Below are 17,386 nucleotides of genomic sequence, written 5' to 3' on the forward strand. Positions count from 1 at the left end.
CTGAGTTCTTTATAATGCAGTAATTGTTACAACTCTATATATAACATTTCTCAGAATTTCACATACTATGGAATCTTCAGCTTGACAGTGATACACTTAAAGTTTCTCTTGCTTGAAAAATTAAACTGGGCATTGCAGTAAAATCTGTGAAGTTCCTGAGTGAAGCTGCGTGTATATGCCTTTGACATCTATGTAGTTATCAGGTAAATAACCTGCAGCTGGCTACTGGAATCCTTCTGGTTTTCCTTCTACACTGGTCCATGTTTGCTTGGAGCTGCCAGTACTCACTTTTATATAGAAATCTGAGGTACTTAGTTAGAAGGAACTTGGTATAAAACACCCTTCTCATGTTTGTTTAACCTAAGTATGTTTCTTAAAAGTTCAACTCAAAGGAACAGCTTACTGTAGTTTTATTATTTACTGGAAAGACTTCTGAATGCCTTAAAAACTTGTTAGTCTGTTTTGTAAAAGGTTCAGTATAGGAGATGTTGTCCGAAACTATATGATTCTCTGACTGGAATACACATCTTAGTCTGGTAGCTTGAAAACGGGAATATTCAGGAAAAGGTGTATGACAGCTACCATCACTTTAAGGTAGCTGAGAGACTTTGTGATACAACTGTTACCAACTTTTTTTTGATGGAGATGCCTCTTGTGCACTTGACCTCCAGAAAGACCCACTAATTAGTTAGTGTTAAAAATACCTGTGTGGTTTTCTTTCCCTGTAACAGACAGAAGATTTAATTTTCCTTCTTGGTCTGAAAGGGTTATTTCTAAGCTTTGTCTTCCATTTAGCACATAATAAAAGTGAGAATTTCAGTTACCTGAATGCCAGCAATTGAAAGCAGGCTTTCTTTGTTTTGTTGAACTGCTTTTTTCTTTTCAGATTTAAGTCAAGTGTTTATTACATGGCATGCTATTTAGCATTCTTTCAGAGAAGAATCTATTAACAGTATTAATTACGAAACAAATATTTTTATGGCTATTAGATGTTACTCAGGATCTTGAATTGTCTTAAATTGTGCATCATCAAGTTAATATAAACTTCTGTAAGTACTGTTCAATGAACTGGATGTCGTCAGTCTTGCTTATTAGGAACTTCCAGAGATTATAGAAAACTAACATGTTACCAAAGACAGTCAAATACATGCAGTATCTTTACCAACTTTAACATATTTTGTCTTTCCATATGTGAGTTTTTACATCATCCTGTATTATTTTGCTTCTTGTAGTTTCTAAGCTTGAGCATGTCTCCTATTTGGAAGTCTTTTGTATCTTGCATTAAGTTCAAATGTCTTTTTCTGCTCCGACTGAAAGTGAGGTAACGTTGAGAGTAATACAACCCATTTGACTCATTGAGTTTTTTGTAAATTTGCAGGTAGTGAAGTTTTGGAAGGAGCACACTTGTGAGTTTTGGACAGAAGGCTTAATGGGACTGAAATTTCAAAAAGCATGACAATGATTCAGAATTTCAGAATAAGTAGATTTTGGGAGGGAGGGTAGAACAGTAGGCTTTGAGAAAAATAGCAGTAACATGTTTTGATTTTAAAATTTCCAATCAAAACTATGCTAGGCTGATTCTAGATTACTGTCAGTAATAATGCCTAAGAAAATTCTCTTCTCTTCAGGGTTCCTTGACTTTCCCTTTGGCACAGTTTATGTTGTTTATTTTTCCTTATTTCAAAGGACCTGGGCTCCTGTTGAGAAGTGATGGAATAATCTGTGGCCGGCATCTGACATATTGAGGGAGCAGCCCCTAAAGGAGCTTGCCTGGGAGACAGTTTGTGAAATAACGCAGTAACATGTTTGCAGTAGTACGCCTCTTTTTTTGTTATTGCTCTTTTTCATTGTTGAAATAATTTCTCTTGAAATAACTGAGAAATACATTGAAGCTACTGAAATGAGCATAAATCACTACAGAGGTATTTACATCTCAAATTAGCGTTGAGAGTGGTTACTTGTGAGCATGGTACTTTGACTAATTGGGGCAAGGGGAGGGATTTGATCTACTTTCTAGAGGTTTAAAAATCCCAATCAAAAATGTTCTCTGGCTTTAATAATGCACTGTTCTCACTTCCTGGCAGTAAGTTTGTGTGTATCTTGCATTACCCACAAGCTAGTGTTTTTCATAACTGTATAAGATGATTTAAGCTAATTTTTAAGATCAAGTGTGTTAAACCCCGCTTAGAAGTTTACTAATACTTCTAGTATAAAAAGTTTTTTCTGCTTCCTAATCATTTAATACTTGCATGGGATGTTAGATTAGTATCAGTACTGCAGTCAAATAAATCTATACATCGCCTGATTGATTTTATTTGAACTCTGCGACTTTATAAACAGAAAGTTGTGTAATATAGGGCCAGTTTTTAATGTCACAACTTCTGAAAAAAGGTCAAGCAGAATAAGGTGATCGGTATAGTGGTTAAAGCAACAATTAAACCCTCAAAGCAATTAAAAAATCTTGAAAGTGAATATACCAAGCTTTATAATATTTATAACTGAAAGTTATAAATATTATATATATATAATATTTATACTGAAAGTCTTGCTAGTGGAAAGATTGTGCACAGAAAGGTTTTGCTAAATCCTTGAGGTTGTTTCTGTTTCCCAAGTGCTCAATTACTAAATTTGACACAGTGCTGTTCTAAGTAGCTGTAGTGTGTATGCTGAATCAATTTCAACTTGGAAGTAAGCTGAATGCTGCCTCTTAGTTGCAAAAGAATTGGATATTTCTGTTCTATATTTATGGGGTGTTTTGAGTGTATGACAACAGCATAGCTGGATTATTGCCTTTAAGCTTGCTCCTGTATACAGCCTACAGTTGACAGAAATGTCCTTGCTAAAATAATACTGTTTGCTGAAATTCCCTACCCTAATTACATGTCCTCACAGCTGATATTGCTAATGCACAGCAGTAACTAATATATTGATTTAATCTTTCACATTTGGAAAATATTTACTAAAGGAGCAAAAGGTGTGTTTGTTTCTTTCTTTCTTTGTTTTTCTCAAAACTGCTGTTTTCAGTTGTAAGGAAAGGAAAGTTTTTCTTACTATGTTCTAGTATCTCTTTTCAGTCCACTTAAAATCTGCATTCATATCAGCCCAGTTTATACTGTGTCAGAGGTCAAATGTCATGTGAAAGCCCTATTTTCAGGGCTGGAGGGAAATGAAGTGTTTGTATGGAGCTTAAAGATGTGAAAACAAGAATTTATTGGATATATTGTAGACTTGAATTAGCCTTTTCTGATAGCACAGTTGTCTCAGTAGCAACTGTTCAAAAGGTGTCTTAGAGGAACAATTAATACAGAGGTGCCAAAGCATTTTATAGGAAAAGGTGAAGTTGTTCATTCTTACAGATCTGTTACAGTCTCTTAGAGTGTTTCAGGAGCTGGGGCCACTCCCTTGACATGTTCGTGTCACACACAATAGCCTTTGCTATTCCTCCTCTGTCAAGTTTGTGGAGGCAGGGACAATTAGTGTAGTGTTGAAATTACTTCCTGCTTTCTTAAGTGTGCTCCCTGCAAGCTAAAATTCTTTTAACTCCTTTACCTTTATAGATGCTTTCTTCAATGGTGGGGGTGGTATTTCAGTGCAATTATTATCTGTCCACTTTATCTTCACCCAGCTCGATTAATTGCTGAGCAAATAGCTCTGAATCTCTGTCTCATTGCATAGATTAAAAACAAGGAATGGGAAAAGCAAATTTCATACCTTTTTCTTTAATGCAAATTAGTACATTCATTTCATGTAAGTAAAACCCTGCCTAACTCTTACCTTTGAATGTTAGAATAATGCCTACTGCTAATATATTGCTATTCTTCTTACACAGACCAGCATGTTTTGGAAATTTGATCTCCATTCATCATCGCACATAGATACCCTTCTAGAGAGAGAAGATGTAACACTGAAGGAATTGATGGATGAAGAGGATGTTCTACAGGAGTGCAAGGCTCAGAATCGCAAACTTATAGAGTTTCTGCTGAAGTCAGAATGTTTGGAAGACTTAGTTTCATTTATTATTGAAGAGCCACCTCAAGACATGGATGAAAAAATTCGATATAAGTAGGAAAACTTTTGGGGTTGGGGGAGATTTGGAAGGTGAAAAGAGGACTAAATAAATCTAGTTAATTTGATAGTGTGAATCCCTGTGTGCTGGTATGTAGTACACTATTGGTGTGTTTGAGATAAGAATGTTTTCAAGAGGCTTCATGGAACTTCTAAGTAAATCATTGTAATATATGCATGGTTTTCAAATGGAAGCTTCTTATCCACAAATGCTTTCAAAACTGGTTCATGTCTAAAGGAGTTGCTAAAAAAAGGTTAACCAGGACTCGCATTAAGATTCCTGTAGTTATGTTTAAGAAAATAGTTGAATGAAAAACCCTTTTTGGATAGTATAACTGAATGATTAGCTTTGTTGTGTTGAATTGTAAGATGTTTTGAAGATACCTTTTAGAAGATTCTTGATACTTCTTGGAACAATGTCCTTAAGGTCTCAATGCTGATGTTTTCCTTTCCAGAGTATGGCCATAACTTCTTGTTTTCTGAGAAGGTTCAAGTTCAAAATCCATCTAGTAATTTGTAGAAAAACACTTCTACTGCTTTTGGCCTATTTTAGTGTTATCTGTACAGAAAGGTGCTTTTTTTCTTAAAATGGTGTGTTAAAATAATGTGAAATAAGTTGCACTCTTAATTGCAGAACTTCACCATTTCTGAAAAAACAAGCCTCCTGTTTCTTGTAGAGTTGGAAATTGAAGCAAATAAGTCAGTACTTGAAGAGATAGATTTGACAATAGATCTTGAAATGAAAGCTTACTATCTCCTTTTTCAGAAAGTGTTCTGTTGCTACTGAAGATAGTAGTGCCCTTCTTAAATGAAAACAGAACTTATAGACTTGAATGTGCAGTTTTATTACTTAGTGTTACTTTACTACTTTAGTGTAGACCACTCTTGCTTGAAAATTTAGTCAGATGCATTACTAGGTTCTGAATTCAAAGGTGGAAGTATGAGAGTACTGAAGTATGAGTGATGGATATTTTTTTCTTTTCCCCAGATACCCAAACATATCATGTGAGCTGCTTACATCAGATGTCTCACAGATCAATGATAGGTTGGGAGAAGAAGAATCCTTACTCCTGAAACTGTACAGCTTCCTCTTAAATGAATCTCCTCTAAACCCTCTACTGGCCAGTTTCTTCAGCAAGGTGTTAAGTATTCTTATCAGCAGAAAACCAGAACAGGTAATTATTTGCAAACTCACCTATTTTACAAGTGCTCTGATAAAGCTGTGGTACTCAGGATTTCTGCTTTAAGATACACAGTTGAGGGATAGCAGCAGAGTCAAAAGAGAGCATTCAGGTTCCACCCTAGCTGAAGAAACCTTTTTGTTATGCGCATGATTAAAAAATACACTTGGATGAGTAGGATATATTTGATTCAGGTTTGCCTGAGCTATTTATGCAGTGAGTGTGTGAGTGCCTACCTTTTGGCTTAGCTCTGTTTTATATTATTATATTTGAATTTATTGCTGTTAAAAACAAATGTAAATTACTTGAATTGGTGATAGTGGTCTTGACTTGGTGTGAAGAATTGTTTAGAATAAGGAGAGAAACGTTTAGAGTCCTTGCTCAGAAATGTTCTTGTGCTCAGTGTATGTGGTTCAATACTGCAAACAGCTGCAATGACTTGACTCTCAAACCTGAGAAACTGTTTGTATTAAGAATTTTACCATGTTGGGCTTTGCCCACTAAGCAAAGATGAGACTGATTCATATCAAAAAGAAAACCTGACTCTGCTTTGGATTATAAGTACAGGTTATGGTCAGCAAGTTGGGTTTGAGAGGAGACCCAGGATACACTGCCTGTAGTATGGATCTGCCTGTACCTGGGTTTTATTTTATCTTGTTTTGTACTGCAGGCTTTAAGTGGCAGAAGTGTTTAAGAAGTTCTCATCTACTTTGTTGGTTTGATAGGAGAGTGAAATGAAAAGTGATTGGTGTAATTTATCATGTAAAATGCATGAAGCAAATACAAGCTTATTTTTCATTTCCAGATTGTAGATTTTTTGAAGAGGAAGCATGATTTTGTAGACCTCATTATTAAGCACATAGGGACCTCTGCTATCATGGACTTGTTGCTCAGGCTACTGACTTGCATAGAACCTCTGCAGCCCCGGCAAGAAGTGCTAAATGTAAGTAAAATATCGCAGAATTTTGGTCTGATGTATGAACTCTAAGCTGGCATAACTTCTGCTGGCTGCTAAGTTTATGTATTGAATATGCTGAAATTAGATGTGTGGGGGTTTGTTTGTTTGTGGTTTTCTTTGTTTATTTGTTCTTGGTTTTGTTTTTTTCTTCTGAGCTGCCAATATTTTTCCAGTAAAACCCCACTGCTGCTGGGGACAGCTTAGAACCCAAGTGGCTGGTCTCTTCCCCAGTCTTTGATATCTAACTTACACCAGACAGATGCAATTTTAAAATAGTTTTGAACCTTGCCAAATACAACTTTGCCATCAAAGTTTGTTGAAATTAGCATAAGCTTTTCTTTTTCACTCTGGCTGAAAAATGCCGATTTTATGTTCTCTTTTTTTTCTGAAGTATTGTTAATCCTTATGAGAAGGCTTGTGGCAGTTGTCAAAAGGCTACTTTCAATTTCATGTGTTCATTTAATTAATTCACTTGGGAAAAATTCTTATTAACATCCACAAACATTTTTACAGTGGCTGAATGAGGAGAGAATTATCCAGCGGCTTGTAGAAATTGTACACCCATCTCAAGATGAAGATGTAAGTATTGGTCTGATGATGCCTTGGGCTGGCTACCTAGAACATAGGCTACACAGAGTTGGAGAATAAAGTGGGTGTTTATTAAAGGCCTTTAACAAATACACCTTTGGCAGTGCAGGAGCCTCAAAGAGGCTACACCCAAGATGAACAGTGGTCATGATTGGTCTATTTGCATATCAGAGGTTAATTGTACAATTACAGCTTGAGGTAATGAAATTATGTTGTCCTGGTATGCTTTTCCCCCCATTCACTTTTGTTGATGCTTTTCAGGCCTGAGGCTGTGATGGTGACCTTGCTTCTCAGGCCTGGAAGGCTTTTGTCTCACCAAACTGTGAAGAGAGTTTGCTAACACTATATGAAGTTCACTTACACACTAGTTCAGTACAGGATCTGAAAAATAGGAAAAAAAAACTTAAGGCATCACTGGTACTCTCCTGGGTTCACCTGTTCAGCTATACAACATGGTGTTAGAACTTCTAGTTTTACTGTTTTCTGCTTGCTTTTTTCAGTAAGCTGATTTCTGTATTAAGTGTGGTTATTTGAGGAAGGTTATGTGGTTTTGTTCACCTCTCTGCCCCCTTTTTGAGATTCATATCAAAGCCTTAGGCATACTTAGATTTGTTGGAAGATTCAGCTCTCATGTTTTGCCACCTTAATGTTGGAAATAGATTCTTGCCTCATGCTTCAAGGGTTTGTTTTGTTTTGTTTTGTTAAAGGTTGGTTATGGCATAAAGTTACTGCCTGAATGTTTTTTGAGTAGGAGAGCTCTTGTTCATGTTGAAACATTCATCTTAACTGAAGAATTAGTCTTGCATGTTACTATTCCTGTAGTGCAAAGTGCTGTTTTTCTGTTTCAGAGGCATTCAAATGCATCACAGTCACTCTGTGAAATTATTCGTCTAAGCAGAGACCAGATGCTACAAGTACAGAACAGTTCAGAACCAGATCCACTGCTTGCAAGTTTAGAGAAGTAAGTTGGTTTGAATTTTTGGTTTTATTCTCACTTCATAAGAAACTAGTTTTTAACTTTTGTCCTTGAAAACCCTTCAGAAATGGCAAGCTCTTTTCAGGTTAATTTTCTTGACTACCTATCTTTTGTTTGTGTAGTGAAAAACAACTTTACAAGTAAGCAGAGGACAACTGGAGGATATTCTAGTGAGGAATGTGGGAGAGAAGTTGTCTCATTAAATTATTTCCTTTGCTGCCCAATTGAATGATATGTTATGTGTCGAGGTCAGCTTGATACTGTGCAGACGAAACATGGAAAACTTCAGCTTTGTTCTGTTAATCTGAGTGAATGTTTCTGCCAACAAAGATTCTGTATTCCATTTTCCGTTTTTTTTTTATGTGGGCAAATGGTAGTTACTTCTGCTAACAGCTATCCTGAAGTGATTTCATCTCTTACCAATGCTTTTCTTTTCAGGCAAGAAATAATAGAGCAGCTTCTGTCTAATATTTTTCATAAAGAAAAAAATGAATCTGCAATTGTCAGTGCAATCCAAATCCTCTTGACCTTACTTGAGACAAGACGACAGACGTAAGTGTTATTATTTCACTTGGTTTATGCCTGCAGTAGCAAATGCCTTCCTTGTGCTTGAGACCAAACCGTTTCTGTGACCTGTTGTAGATGAAGGAGTAAAAATGCAAACCAAGTTAGTGTGGTTGGCATTACTACACTTTCACCAAATCACTGGAATTTCTGCAGCTTTTTCTAGTGTGAGTACCAATAGACAGATCAGACTAAATACATTTTATCAGTTTGTTTCTGGATACAGGGAATAGAATAAATAGGTATAGTGCAGTGACTGAATATTGACATTTTAAAAGTTAGTTGTAATATTATTACAGCTTAATTTGGAGAAACTGCTGAATAGATCTCTCTGGTACATTCAACTTATATTGTTTCAGATAGACAAATGAAGCTCTTTATCTGCTTCAATCAGACAAATTATAATGTAATTTTTAATCTCAAATCTATTTTGGGGATTTCAAGCACAATAAACCTAGAAATGCTAGGGCTAATGTTTGGGAAAATCTCTCGTTCAACCATTGTCACACTTAATTTTTATGTGTATGTAACCCTAGGTTTTTGTATGTTTTGCCTCTTTGTTATTTTCACATCCTTTCAGAACTGTTACATACCTCAGAGATGTTTTGCAACTAGTTTTGGTACTAATTATCAGATTTTACTTATGTGTGTTTTAGATTTGAAGGTCATGTAGAGATCTGTCCTCCAGGCATGAGCAATTCCACATATTCCGTCAACAAAAGTGTTCTAGAAGCCATAAAAGCACGACTTTCATCTTTCCATGAGCTCCTACTTGAGCCTCCAAAAGTAAGTGAAATCTTGTGTTAACAAATTAATTGAATCTGTTTTAGGCAGATTATAATAAACAAAACCTAATCTGACAACTTTCAGGCAGGCACCCAGGCTATGTCCTAGCCTGTTGTGAGCTTTGGCTCAGGCAAACAGGAATAATGAACAGCAATGCTTTGTGCTTTTCCAGCACAAACTTGGTTTAATTAGCAAAGTAACCTTGGAGCAATTACTCCTTTCTAAAAGAAACAAAAAGAGATTTGCTATATGTTCTCGAGGGAGGTCCTATTTTGTGTTTGGAATTCTAGTCTGGATAGGAAACATGGACTATAGATGCTGCAGTTGTTTGGAGCTTTGGAATGGCTCACATTAGGCTTGTGCAATTCTTTCCCAGGACCCAAGTAGATTAGCTCCACGACGCATCTCTGCACCCTAGGCATGTTAAATTCCTTGGGCTTTTTAACTGGTTAATAAACTTACCTCTGTCATGCTCTTGTCAAAGATAAAGAAAGGTATAAATAGGGGGTTTACCTCTGATCCATTTTCACATTTTTACTGGCAGAATTTCAGTTGGAGCACTGCACCCTGGATTGGGTGCTGCAGATTTTAACAGAAAAATTGAATGTGAAATTGTTTTTAAATATATGAAGTTAGGGTTGCTGAGACATTATAATATGTCTTAACTGTCCATCTAATTGTTAATGTACGTTGTAGTAATGTAGAATATAGCTGGATTGAATGAGAATTATTTCTGAGGAACTATCTTGTAATTCCTGTCAATGTTGAGTAGACTTCATCTATTTTGAGATCCTGTCTGTAGTTAGCAATCACTTTTTTACAAAGTTGTGGCTTTCCTGTGAATTATTTTAGTGCTTCCTTTCTGTGGAATTAAAATAAGCTACAGTATTTGGAATTAAAATTAGGGTTTTTTTGTAGGATGAAGGTAAGACAGTTGCTCAAGGACTAAATGTATCTATTTTTAAGCACTATTCAGTTATTGTATGTAGAAATGATAAGCTGAATTTTTACAAGATACTTTTATGGGTATATGTATTTAACTTTTTTCTTTTTCAGAAAAGCGTCATGAAGACAACCTGGGGTGTACTAGATCCACCTGTAGGAAACACACGTTTAAATGTGATTAGATTAATATCTAGCCTTTTACAGACAAATACAAGCAGTGTGAATCAGGAGCTTATAGAACTTAACAGCATAGGAGTCATACTGGTAAGAATTTTATGCTGTCTTTTTTTTGATTGCTGTTGAGATCTTGTCTGCTTTTTCTGACTCTGCAGATAATTTTCCAATCTAACTTATTTTCCAGCCTAACTTTTCAACACCTTTGTATTGTTCTGTCTGTTGCTCGGTTTAAGACTTTTAATACTGGATTTTACTGTTATTCTGAGGGAAGCATTTTCTTCTGACCACTTGAATGGTTTTTACTTGCTACACCTTCATAAATACATGAAGTGGTTTTCTTAATAAGCTGTTTTCAACTGGATGTTCTTGAGTTTTCAGCCATGTTCAAGGCTTCATTGCTATTTAATTTTTTCCCTAAGTCTTCCCTCAAAGCCCCTATTTCTCACTTAATATATGGCCTATGGAATGGTATCTCAGCAGTGTCCTGTAAAGGAACAGTTATTCTTGATAGCTTGTACGCCTTCAAACTTCAAAGCTAGATGGTGTACAACAAACTCAGTTACCTAACTCATTGCTCTTTTCTGATGTACTTTGAGTACTTTGAGTACTTCCTACCTCATCCTTCCACTATAGCAGATGTATTTTGTGTTTCGGTCCACCCAAGAAATCCAAATGCTGTTTGATTAAAAAATAGCTTAAATAATGTAGAACTTAAGTTAGTTACTGAATAACAATATCTAAACATCTAAGTTGGCAGTTGCAAGCTTAAAGTGTAAATACCTTCTCTTCCCTGATTTTAGTCCAAATCCCCTTTTTCCTGTGTGTGATAATTACAGCGTGTTTGAAATGTTTTAATACCAAATTTTATTCACAATTGGGTTTGCAGACAGGTACTAACTTATATACAAACAGCTGACTTCACTGTAGCTGCAGGTTATCCTAGATCCACTAAGGGAGCATACACGCTATGAATGCTTGCATATTCTTGTAAATAGATTATTTTGTGAACTGTGTTCAGTGAGGTTTGAACACGCTTTTCTGTTGCAGGTTTTACATAAGAAAAAAGTAATTGTAGCCATGGAAACCTCAGTGCTTCATGCTGTTTGCTGAAACAGCACATGTTCTACTGAGCAGACTTGACTTCAGAAAAGTTATGGGCAAATGTCATTAGTTTAGGAGGACTGAAGATAGATTGAAGACCTTTAGCTGTACTTTGAATAAGACTAAAATTGTTCAATACTGTTCTAATCACTGCACGTATTTCTAGAACTCATTACATTTTACCAGTGACAGCAGTCATTTGAATTTTGCACTGAGCAGCCTAAAATAACTAGGCTTGACAAAAGTCTTACTTGTGTTTAAGAGTAAGAATGTGGAGAAGCAGGAACTTGACTAAATGGAAGCTGTTTATTTTATTTCAACCTCAGTATTTGTCTTGTACTTCGTTAATAATGTTAAACAGCTGCTAGATTGTCTGAGGTATTGTATGATGGGTTTGGAACAGGTAGATACAATTTCCTAAGGAGTCTCACTGAAGCGAGGAGCACATTTATAGAATGGTATTAGAGATACTAAGAAGTTAAGTGAACTCAAAAAAGTCAAGGACTTCTAAGGTCATAAATAACACTTCTGACTGTGGGACTTTCTGGGCTGCAGCTGGCAGAAGAAATGTAAGTAGGGAACATTATATCTCCCTGTCTTCATAGTCTGAAAGTGCATTACTTGTGACTGCTGCAATAAATCCAGTTAGTTGCATTCTTGTTCTGATCCAGTATAGTATTCCTTGTGTTCAGAAAATGGCAAGTATTTGTGACCCAGAAAACCAGCAAAAGTTACTGGTTTTGTGGGTCACAAATTTTCTCTTGTGGAAAAATACTTGGTATAAAACTTAAGATTTCTTCCATTGTAGTCATTTGAATGATTAGGTAGGTGAGACTGTTGGTTATGTTTAATGAAAAAAATCTTGGTTTGTGTAAACCTTGGTGAATTTATTTTTCAGGACATGTTTTTTAAGTATACATGGAATAACTTTTTGCATACTCAAGTAGAAATCTGTATTGCATTGATTCTTGCAAGTCCTCTTGAAAACACGGAAAATGGCACAATTACAGATCAGGATTCCAATGGGGACAATCTCTTACTGAAACATGTAAGTTGTGTTTTGTGAATCTCTTGAATTTTCCTGTTTTCATGCAGTTAGTTTTACTTAAAATATACCCCTTTCTACTTAATGTATAGAATGAAAAAGAATGTCTTTCTGGTTTTACTTAAAATGTTAGTTCAGGGTGTTAAACCTGAAACTGCCATAGAGTAGATTTTTTTTGTTGCTCCAAAGTGAGTGTGAAGAGCTGCAAGTACTTCTTTTCTCTCAAGTTCTTCCTACTTTTAAGGCTTAAAATTGCTGTTTTGGTAGCTTTATGCTACTCCAACAAGTCAGCACTTAGAAAGCAGAGTAGAATTAATACAGGTTTAGCTTTTAGGTTTCTGGTTGTGATTTGACTGCTGGACTTTCAACCCTTTAATGAAAGTATATATCCTGAACATGAAATTAATAGTCTTGTAGACTTTAGTATCAACTGTAAAATGCATAAATAGTGTTCCATTTTACTGCTACTAAGCATATTTTGCTTTTTTTGACAGCTCTTCCTTAAGTGCCAATTAATAGAAAGAATACTTGAAGCATGGGAGATGAATGAGAAGAAACAGTGAGTAATTAGTTTTCTCATTCCTTGCAATTGTTTAAATCAGACTTGAGTTGTAAAATGAATGTATTAACTAATTCTGAAGTGATCTAGCCAGTTCTAAAATCACTTGTATGTTAATATTTGGGTTAAAGCTTTCTCTTGTACTTCTTGGTAGCATTCTTTTTCCTGTGGCCATTTGGGAGTTACAAGAATTGTTATTCTTGTTATGTATATTACTATGATCTTTAAAGTTTACCCATGTTTTAGTGAAAAAATAAGCATAGTGTAAGTTTTGAGGGGACAGGAGATACTTTTCCCCAGTAAGCAGTTGGGAATTACTTGTGAACACATCAAAGCATATCACATACTGGGGAGCATCAGACTCCTAAATAGTAAAAGCTAATTCCTCAGCAATAGAATACCTTTTAAAATTATGTGTTTGAAAGAATGTAAGCTTCAAGTAGCTAATATGATCTGAAACTGTTTTTGTAGCAGGAGAAAAAATCCTCAGTTGTCACCTGAGGTGGTAAAATGTTCTCACGAAGTCCAAATAATTTTAGCTCTGGAGGTACTGAACAGATGTTAGTTCTGACCTGTCAGAGCACTGAGTTGACTAGCTGGGGTAGTGCTGCTGGTTCCATAGAATGTTGAGACCTTTCCACTCCCCAAGACATTTGCATCTGAAGTGAATCAGATAGTAAATATATGATTAATGTAACTGACCTGGAAATAAGGATGGTAAAGGGGAGTGGGGGGTAATAGAAGAAGGAATGTATTAAATTTAACTGTAGAAAACATGCTCTCCTGAATGTCTTCCTTTTTATATAAATTCTCCTGAGGTTATAGAGAATTGCCAACTTCACTGGCAATTAGGTTCTCGTAGGAGAGAAATATGAAAAGTTTTCTCTGCAATTCCAACCTAAAACTTAAGTTTTACTTGGATAAGACTGTCATTGATCTAGTGCTTACCATATGAATGATTTAATTAAATATTTAGTCTCACATTTGGGAATACTAATGAAGAAAATAGTGTTTCAAACGTTAGTTAGTGCTTTTATCTGGAAACAGACTTGTAATGAATTCACTCCTTTATCCAGTTTTGTAGAGGTGTGGCTCCAGATGTAAAAGATAAATCTTTAAGGGTACTTTTAGCTTGGCTGTTTCAGGAAATGGGTATTGTTTTAGTCCTTTTGTATTCTGTCACTTAACGTTATTTCAAGCAGCTTCAGAAGCTTAAGGGTTACCACATTCTGCTGGTAAAAATCTGACATAGTATAAGTTGTTTGGTTCATTTGGATTAATAAGCATTTTATAACAAAAGATACAGTTGTATTTCAGACTTTCTGTCAAGTCAGTTTAGTTTGTTAAATAGAAGCACACTGTGTCATATCCTGTATTAGAAACGATAACATTTGCTGTTATCATGTGCTGCTTATTTTGAATGTGCTTGTTACCTAACCAAGCTGTAAACACTGTGGTAGTTTATTCATGATATCTTGCATAGACATAACGTAATTTCAGTTACCTCTTATGTTAGATGATGATGGTGGAAAATAACATCATGTGATCTGTGTTTGTATAACATAAGGTACTTCACGAGTTGCTGCCATTTTACAAAGATTTCAGTCATAGGAGGTTTGTCTAGCTGAGTGAGGGGTTTTTGTTTAAAACAGAAAACCTTGAATTGATGCAGCAAAAGTTTGGTTGGCTTGCAGCCAAATGTTGGAGACTCAATTCAAGCAGGACCTCTCCTGATTGCTATTTGGTCAGATTTAGAATTGTTCCAATTGGCTGTAGGTGCTCAGAGCACCACTCTAACATCTAGTAATTCCTGTTTTTGCAGAGCAGTTCTGTGGAAATATTTAAATGGCTTTGTAATTTTAGCTTTGGTAAGCATGTAAATGTTGTTCCTAAATTTCAGGAAAGCAATGACCCTGACATGAATGGGTATGCTACGTGTAGTGCTAAGAGGCCCTGAAATACTGAAGCATACTTAAGAATGCTTTTCCCTTTTGTTCATGGGTTGAAGTCTCTGAGGCACTATTTGGTGTTTTGCGGTTTTGCAAAATACTCTCAGCAATAGCAATTTCCTAAAAACTCTGGAGCAGTTGCTAATTCTGTCATTATTTTGCTAATGCTGTGCATTTTGCTTTCTGCACACACACAAAAGCAGTACAAATACTTGTACATCCTTCTTGGTATTTTATGTGCTTGTTAAGTCTTCTCAACTGGCTCAGTGAAGTCAAACCAGTTGATACCTTAAGTATTTTTGTGAACCTGTGGTTTTAGGATGCAACTCCAACTTAAGAACCCCAGTTCGTTGTCTTGTGTACCATTTTGACTCTGACAGTGTACTACAACATACGGTATCAGAGTTGCTCTGAGTGCAGCAAATGAACTCTTGGTTTCTTACAGGGCTGAAGGAGGAAGGAGGCACGGCTACATGGGTCACCTGACAAGGATAGCAAACTGCATTGTGCACAGTACAGATAAGGGGCCAAACAGCACACTAGTCCAGCAGCTCATCAAAGGTATTAATTCATGGTCCCAACTTTATCTTCAGGGCTTTCATTATCAAATGCTGCGGATATTAAGCAAACTTAAATTAGAAGGCAGCAGTTGGATTAAAGAAGAAAATAACTGGATTACTTCTGAAATTCCAATTTAAAGCAGTCATCCTTAAATAAATGCTTAAGTATTTTCATTTCAATCAGTGTTAAAACTCCCTGAAATAGAAATGCTGACCTGCTTAATTTGGACTTGTTTGCTAGGTGAAGTTACATTTGTGTATTTTCTTACCAGTATTTTTGATAGAGCAGAAAAAAACTCTTGAAAATTAAGTGATGCTTCATTGCTTATAGTTTTAATTGGTTTGGTGTTTTGTTTCCTGTGGTAGAGCTTCCAGAGGAGGTGAGAGAGCGATGGGAAACATTCTGCACAAGTTCTTTAGGAGAAACCAACAAGAGGAATACAGTGGATCTGGTAAGTAGCGATGAGTAAAGTATGAAGATTGCTGCTGCTTTACTTGGACAGTTTCTTTTTGTCAGCAGCACTGTCAGTCTTCCAAAACCCAGTGTTCTTTTAAGGAGTCCCTCTAGTTGCTGAGTTACGGAACTGATAATTATTTAGTTTACTTTTCAGTGAAAGCCATATAGTTAATATTTGTGCAGGCATAATGTAGATGATCAGCTTGTAATAGCTAACTGACTCATTACCTAGTGTAGCTAATCCCAGGCAATCTGAAAGGAGGAGGATTTCTTTGCCTCTTTGAGGTCGTGTTCTTGAAAACTCCAGTCTGCATGAGGGTACAAACTAAAAGTGCAGGTGCTGGTGTTGGTTGCTTTCTCTACAGGATGTAAATGACCCAGTACAAGCTTAACAGAAGACTGCTACCTGCATTCCACTGCCTGTGTTTCTGATCTTGCTTAAGTAACTTTGCTTACTGTTGTGCACCTACCACATTTCTTCTGCATGCAGTTGTAGCAATTAGGCTTTTGGAAAAAGACTGAACTCCAGTAGAAGTGGTTTGTGTAATCACATCAGTAATACAGTCTAAGAATAATCACTTGGAGACTTTAATAAGCAAGGCAGTTTCCAATGTCAGCAGACCAATTTCTGAGTTTTATTTTACCTGACTTCTCCAGGAATGTGTGCTTTGCTTATGGCTTCATTAACTTCCACTAGTCTTCTGTCATTTGGACTACAGTTAATTGTTGAATTTGCTATTTCAACGTAAATGTTAACTGGAGCATGATGTGAACAGGTGTCAATAGAAGCAATAAGATACTCTTCTGAAATATGGTGCAAGTTGTGAACAGGTCCAGAAGATGTACATAAGGCATTTTTTCTTGAGCAAAAGCAGTGTGTAGGGCTTGCAGATGAATGTTATTTTTCCTCTTGGTAGAAACGATGTCTTGGTCAAGGCCAAAAGATGGATCATGTAAAGAGGAAGAATTTTAAGCTCATAAAATATGGCACCAATTGGCTCTTCAGATACATAATCATGTGCTTGAAGGTACTTGGTGTAATAACAGTAAAACTTAATTGAAAACTTATCTCCAGACTCCTCAGTTTTCAGTAGGATAGAGACTCAAAACATTAAAACAATTTCTTTTATCTGAAATAAATACATTATCTACTATGCCAATGACCCAATTTATTTGTCTAGGTTACTACCTGCCACATTCATTCTTCCAGTGATGATGAAATAGACTTTAAAGAAACTGGCTTCTCACAGGATTCTTCTTTGCAGCAGGTGAGTTGAATTCTTTTAACAGCTTAAGTTGCTCTTTCTGTTAAAGTAAATTAAGTAATTTTTTAAAAAGAAGTGGAACTTTTATTTGCTCTCACAAGCAAATATAAATCTAGAAAGTTTAAAATCTAGGCATGTGTGCAGGCACACAGTGTCTTACCAGACTCATAAGCATCTCTTTGAATTCTTTTGCTGGTAGTGAAGGAGTGG

At 36.0% G+C, this 17,386-nt stretch overlaps 1 protein-coding gene across 28 annotated transcripts in view; it reads left to right on the forward strand.

Moving 5' to 3' along the window:
* The window catches only part of PPP6R3 (protein phosphatase 6 regulatory subunit 3), a 52,562-nt gene that overhangs the window by 19,924 nt on the left and 15,252 nt on the right, over nt 1-17,386 (forward strand). For 19 of the 28 annotated variants that reach the window (XR_014955997.1, XR_014955998.1, XR_014955999.1 and 16 more), the window contains 13 exons: nt 3,830-4,062; nt 5,054-5,240; nt 6,052-6,189; nt 6,718-6,783; nt 7,641-7,753; nt 8,207-8,320; nt 8,989-9,118; nt 10,175-10,327; nt 12,240-12,389; nt 12,881-12,945; nt 15,340-15,455; nt 15,821-15,906; nt 17,093-17,179. Coding sequence is in view for 22 of the 28 variants with exons in the window: in XM_021555149.4 (XP_021410824.1) it covers nt 3,836-4,062; nt 5,054-5,240; nt 6,052-6,189; nt 6,718-6,783; nt 7,641-7,753; nt 8,207-8,320; nt 8,989-9,118; nt 10,175-10,327; nt 12,240-12,389; nt 12,881-12,945; nt 15,340-15,455; nt 15,821-15,906; nt 17,093-17,179 (1,632 nt within the window). In the remaining 6 variants the exon portion in view is untranslated. Of the gene's footprint in view, nt 1-1,686; nt 1,815-3,829; nt 4,063-5,053; nt 5,241-6,051; nt 6,190-6,717; nt 6,784-7,640; nt 7,754-8,206; nt 8,321-8,988; nt 9,119-10,174; nt 10,328-12,239; nt 12,390-12,880; nt 12,946-15,339; nt 15,456-15,820; nt 15,907-17,092; nt 17,180-17,386 lie in introns of those variants that run through there. The other 9 variants (XM_085581665.1, XM_085581664.1, XM_085581669.1 and 6 more) reach the window with 1 other exon arrangement.

This window comes from Lonchura striata, chromosome 5, assembly GCF_050655825.1.
Source record: "Lonchura striata isolate lonStrDom1 chromosome 5, ASM5065582v1, whole genome shotgun sequence".
NCBI lineage: Eukaryota > Metazoa > Chordata > Aves > Passeriformes > Estrildidae > Lonchura > Lonchura striata.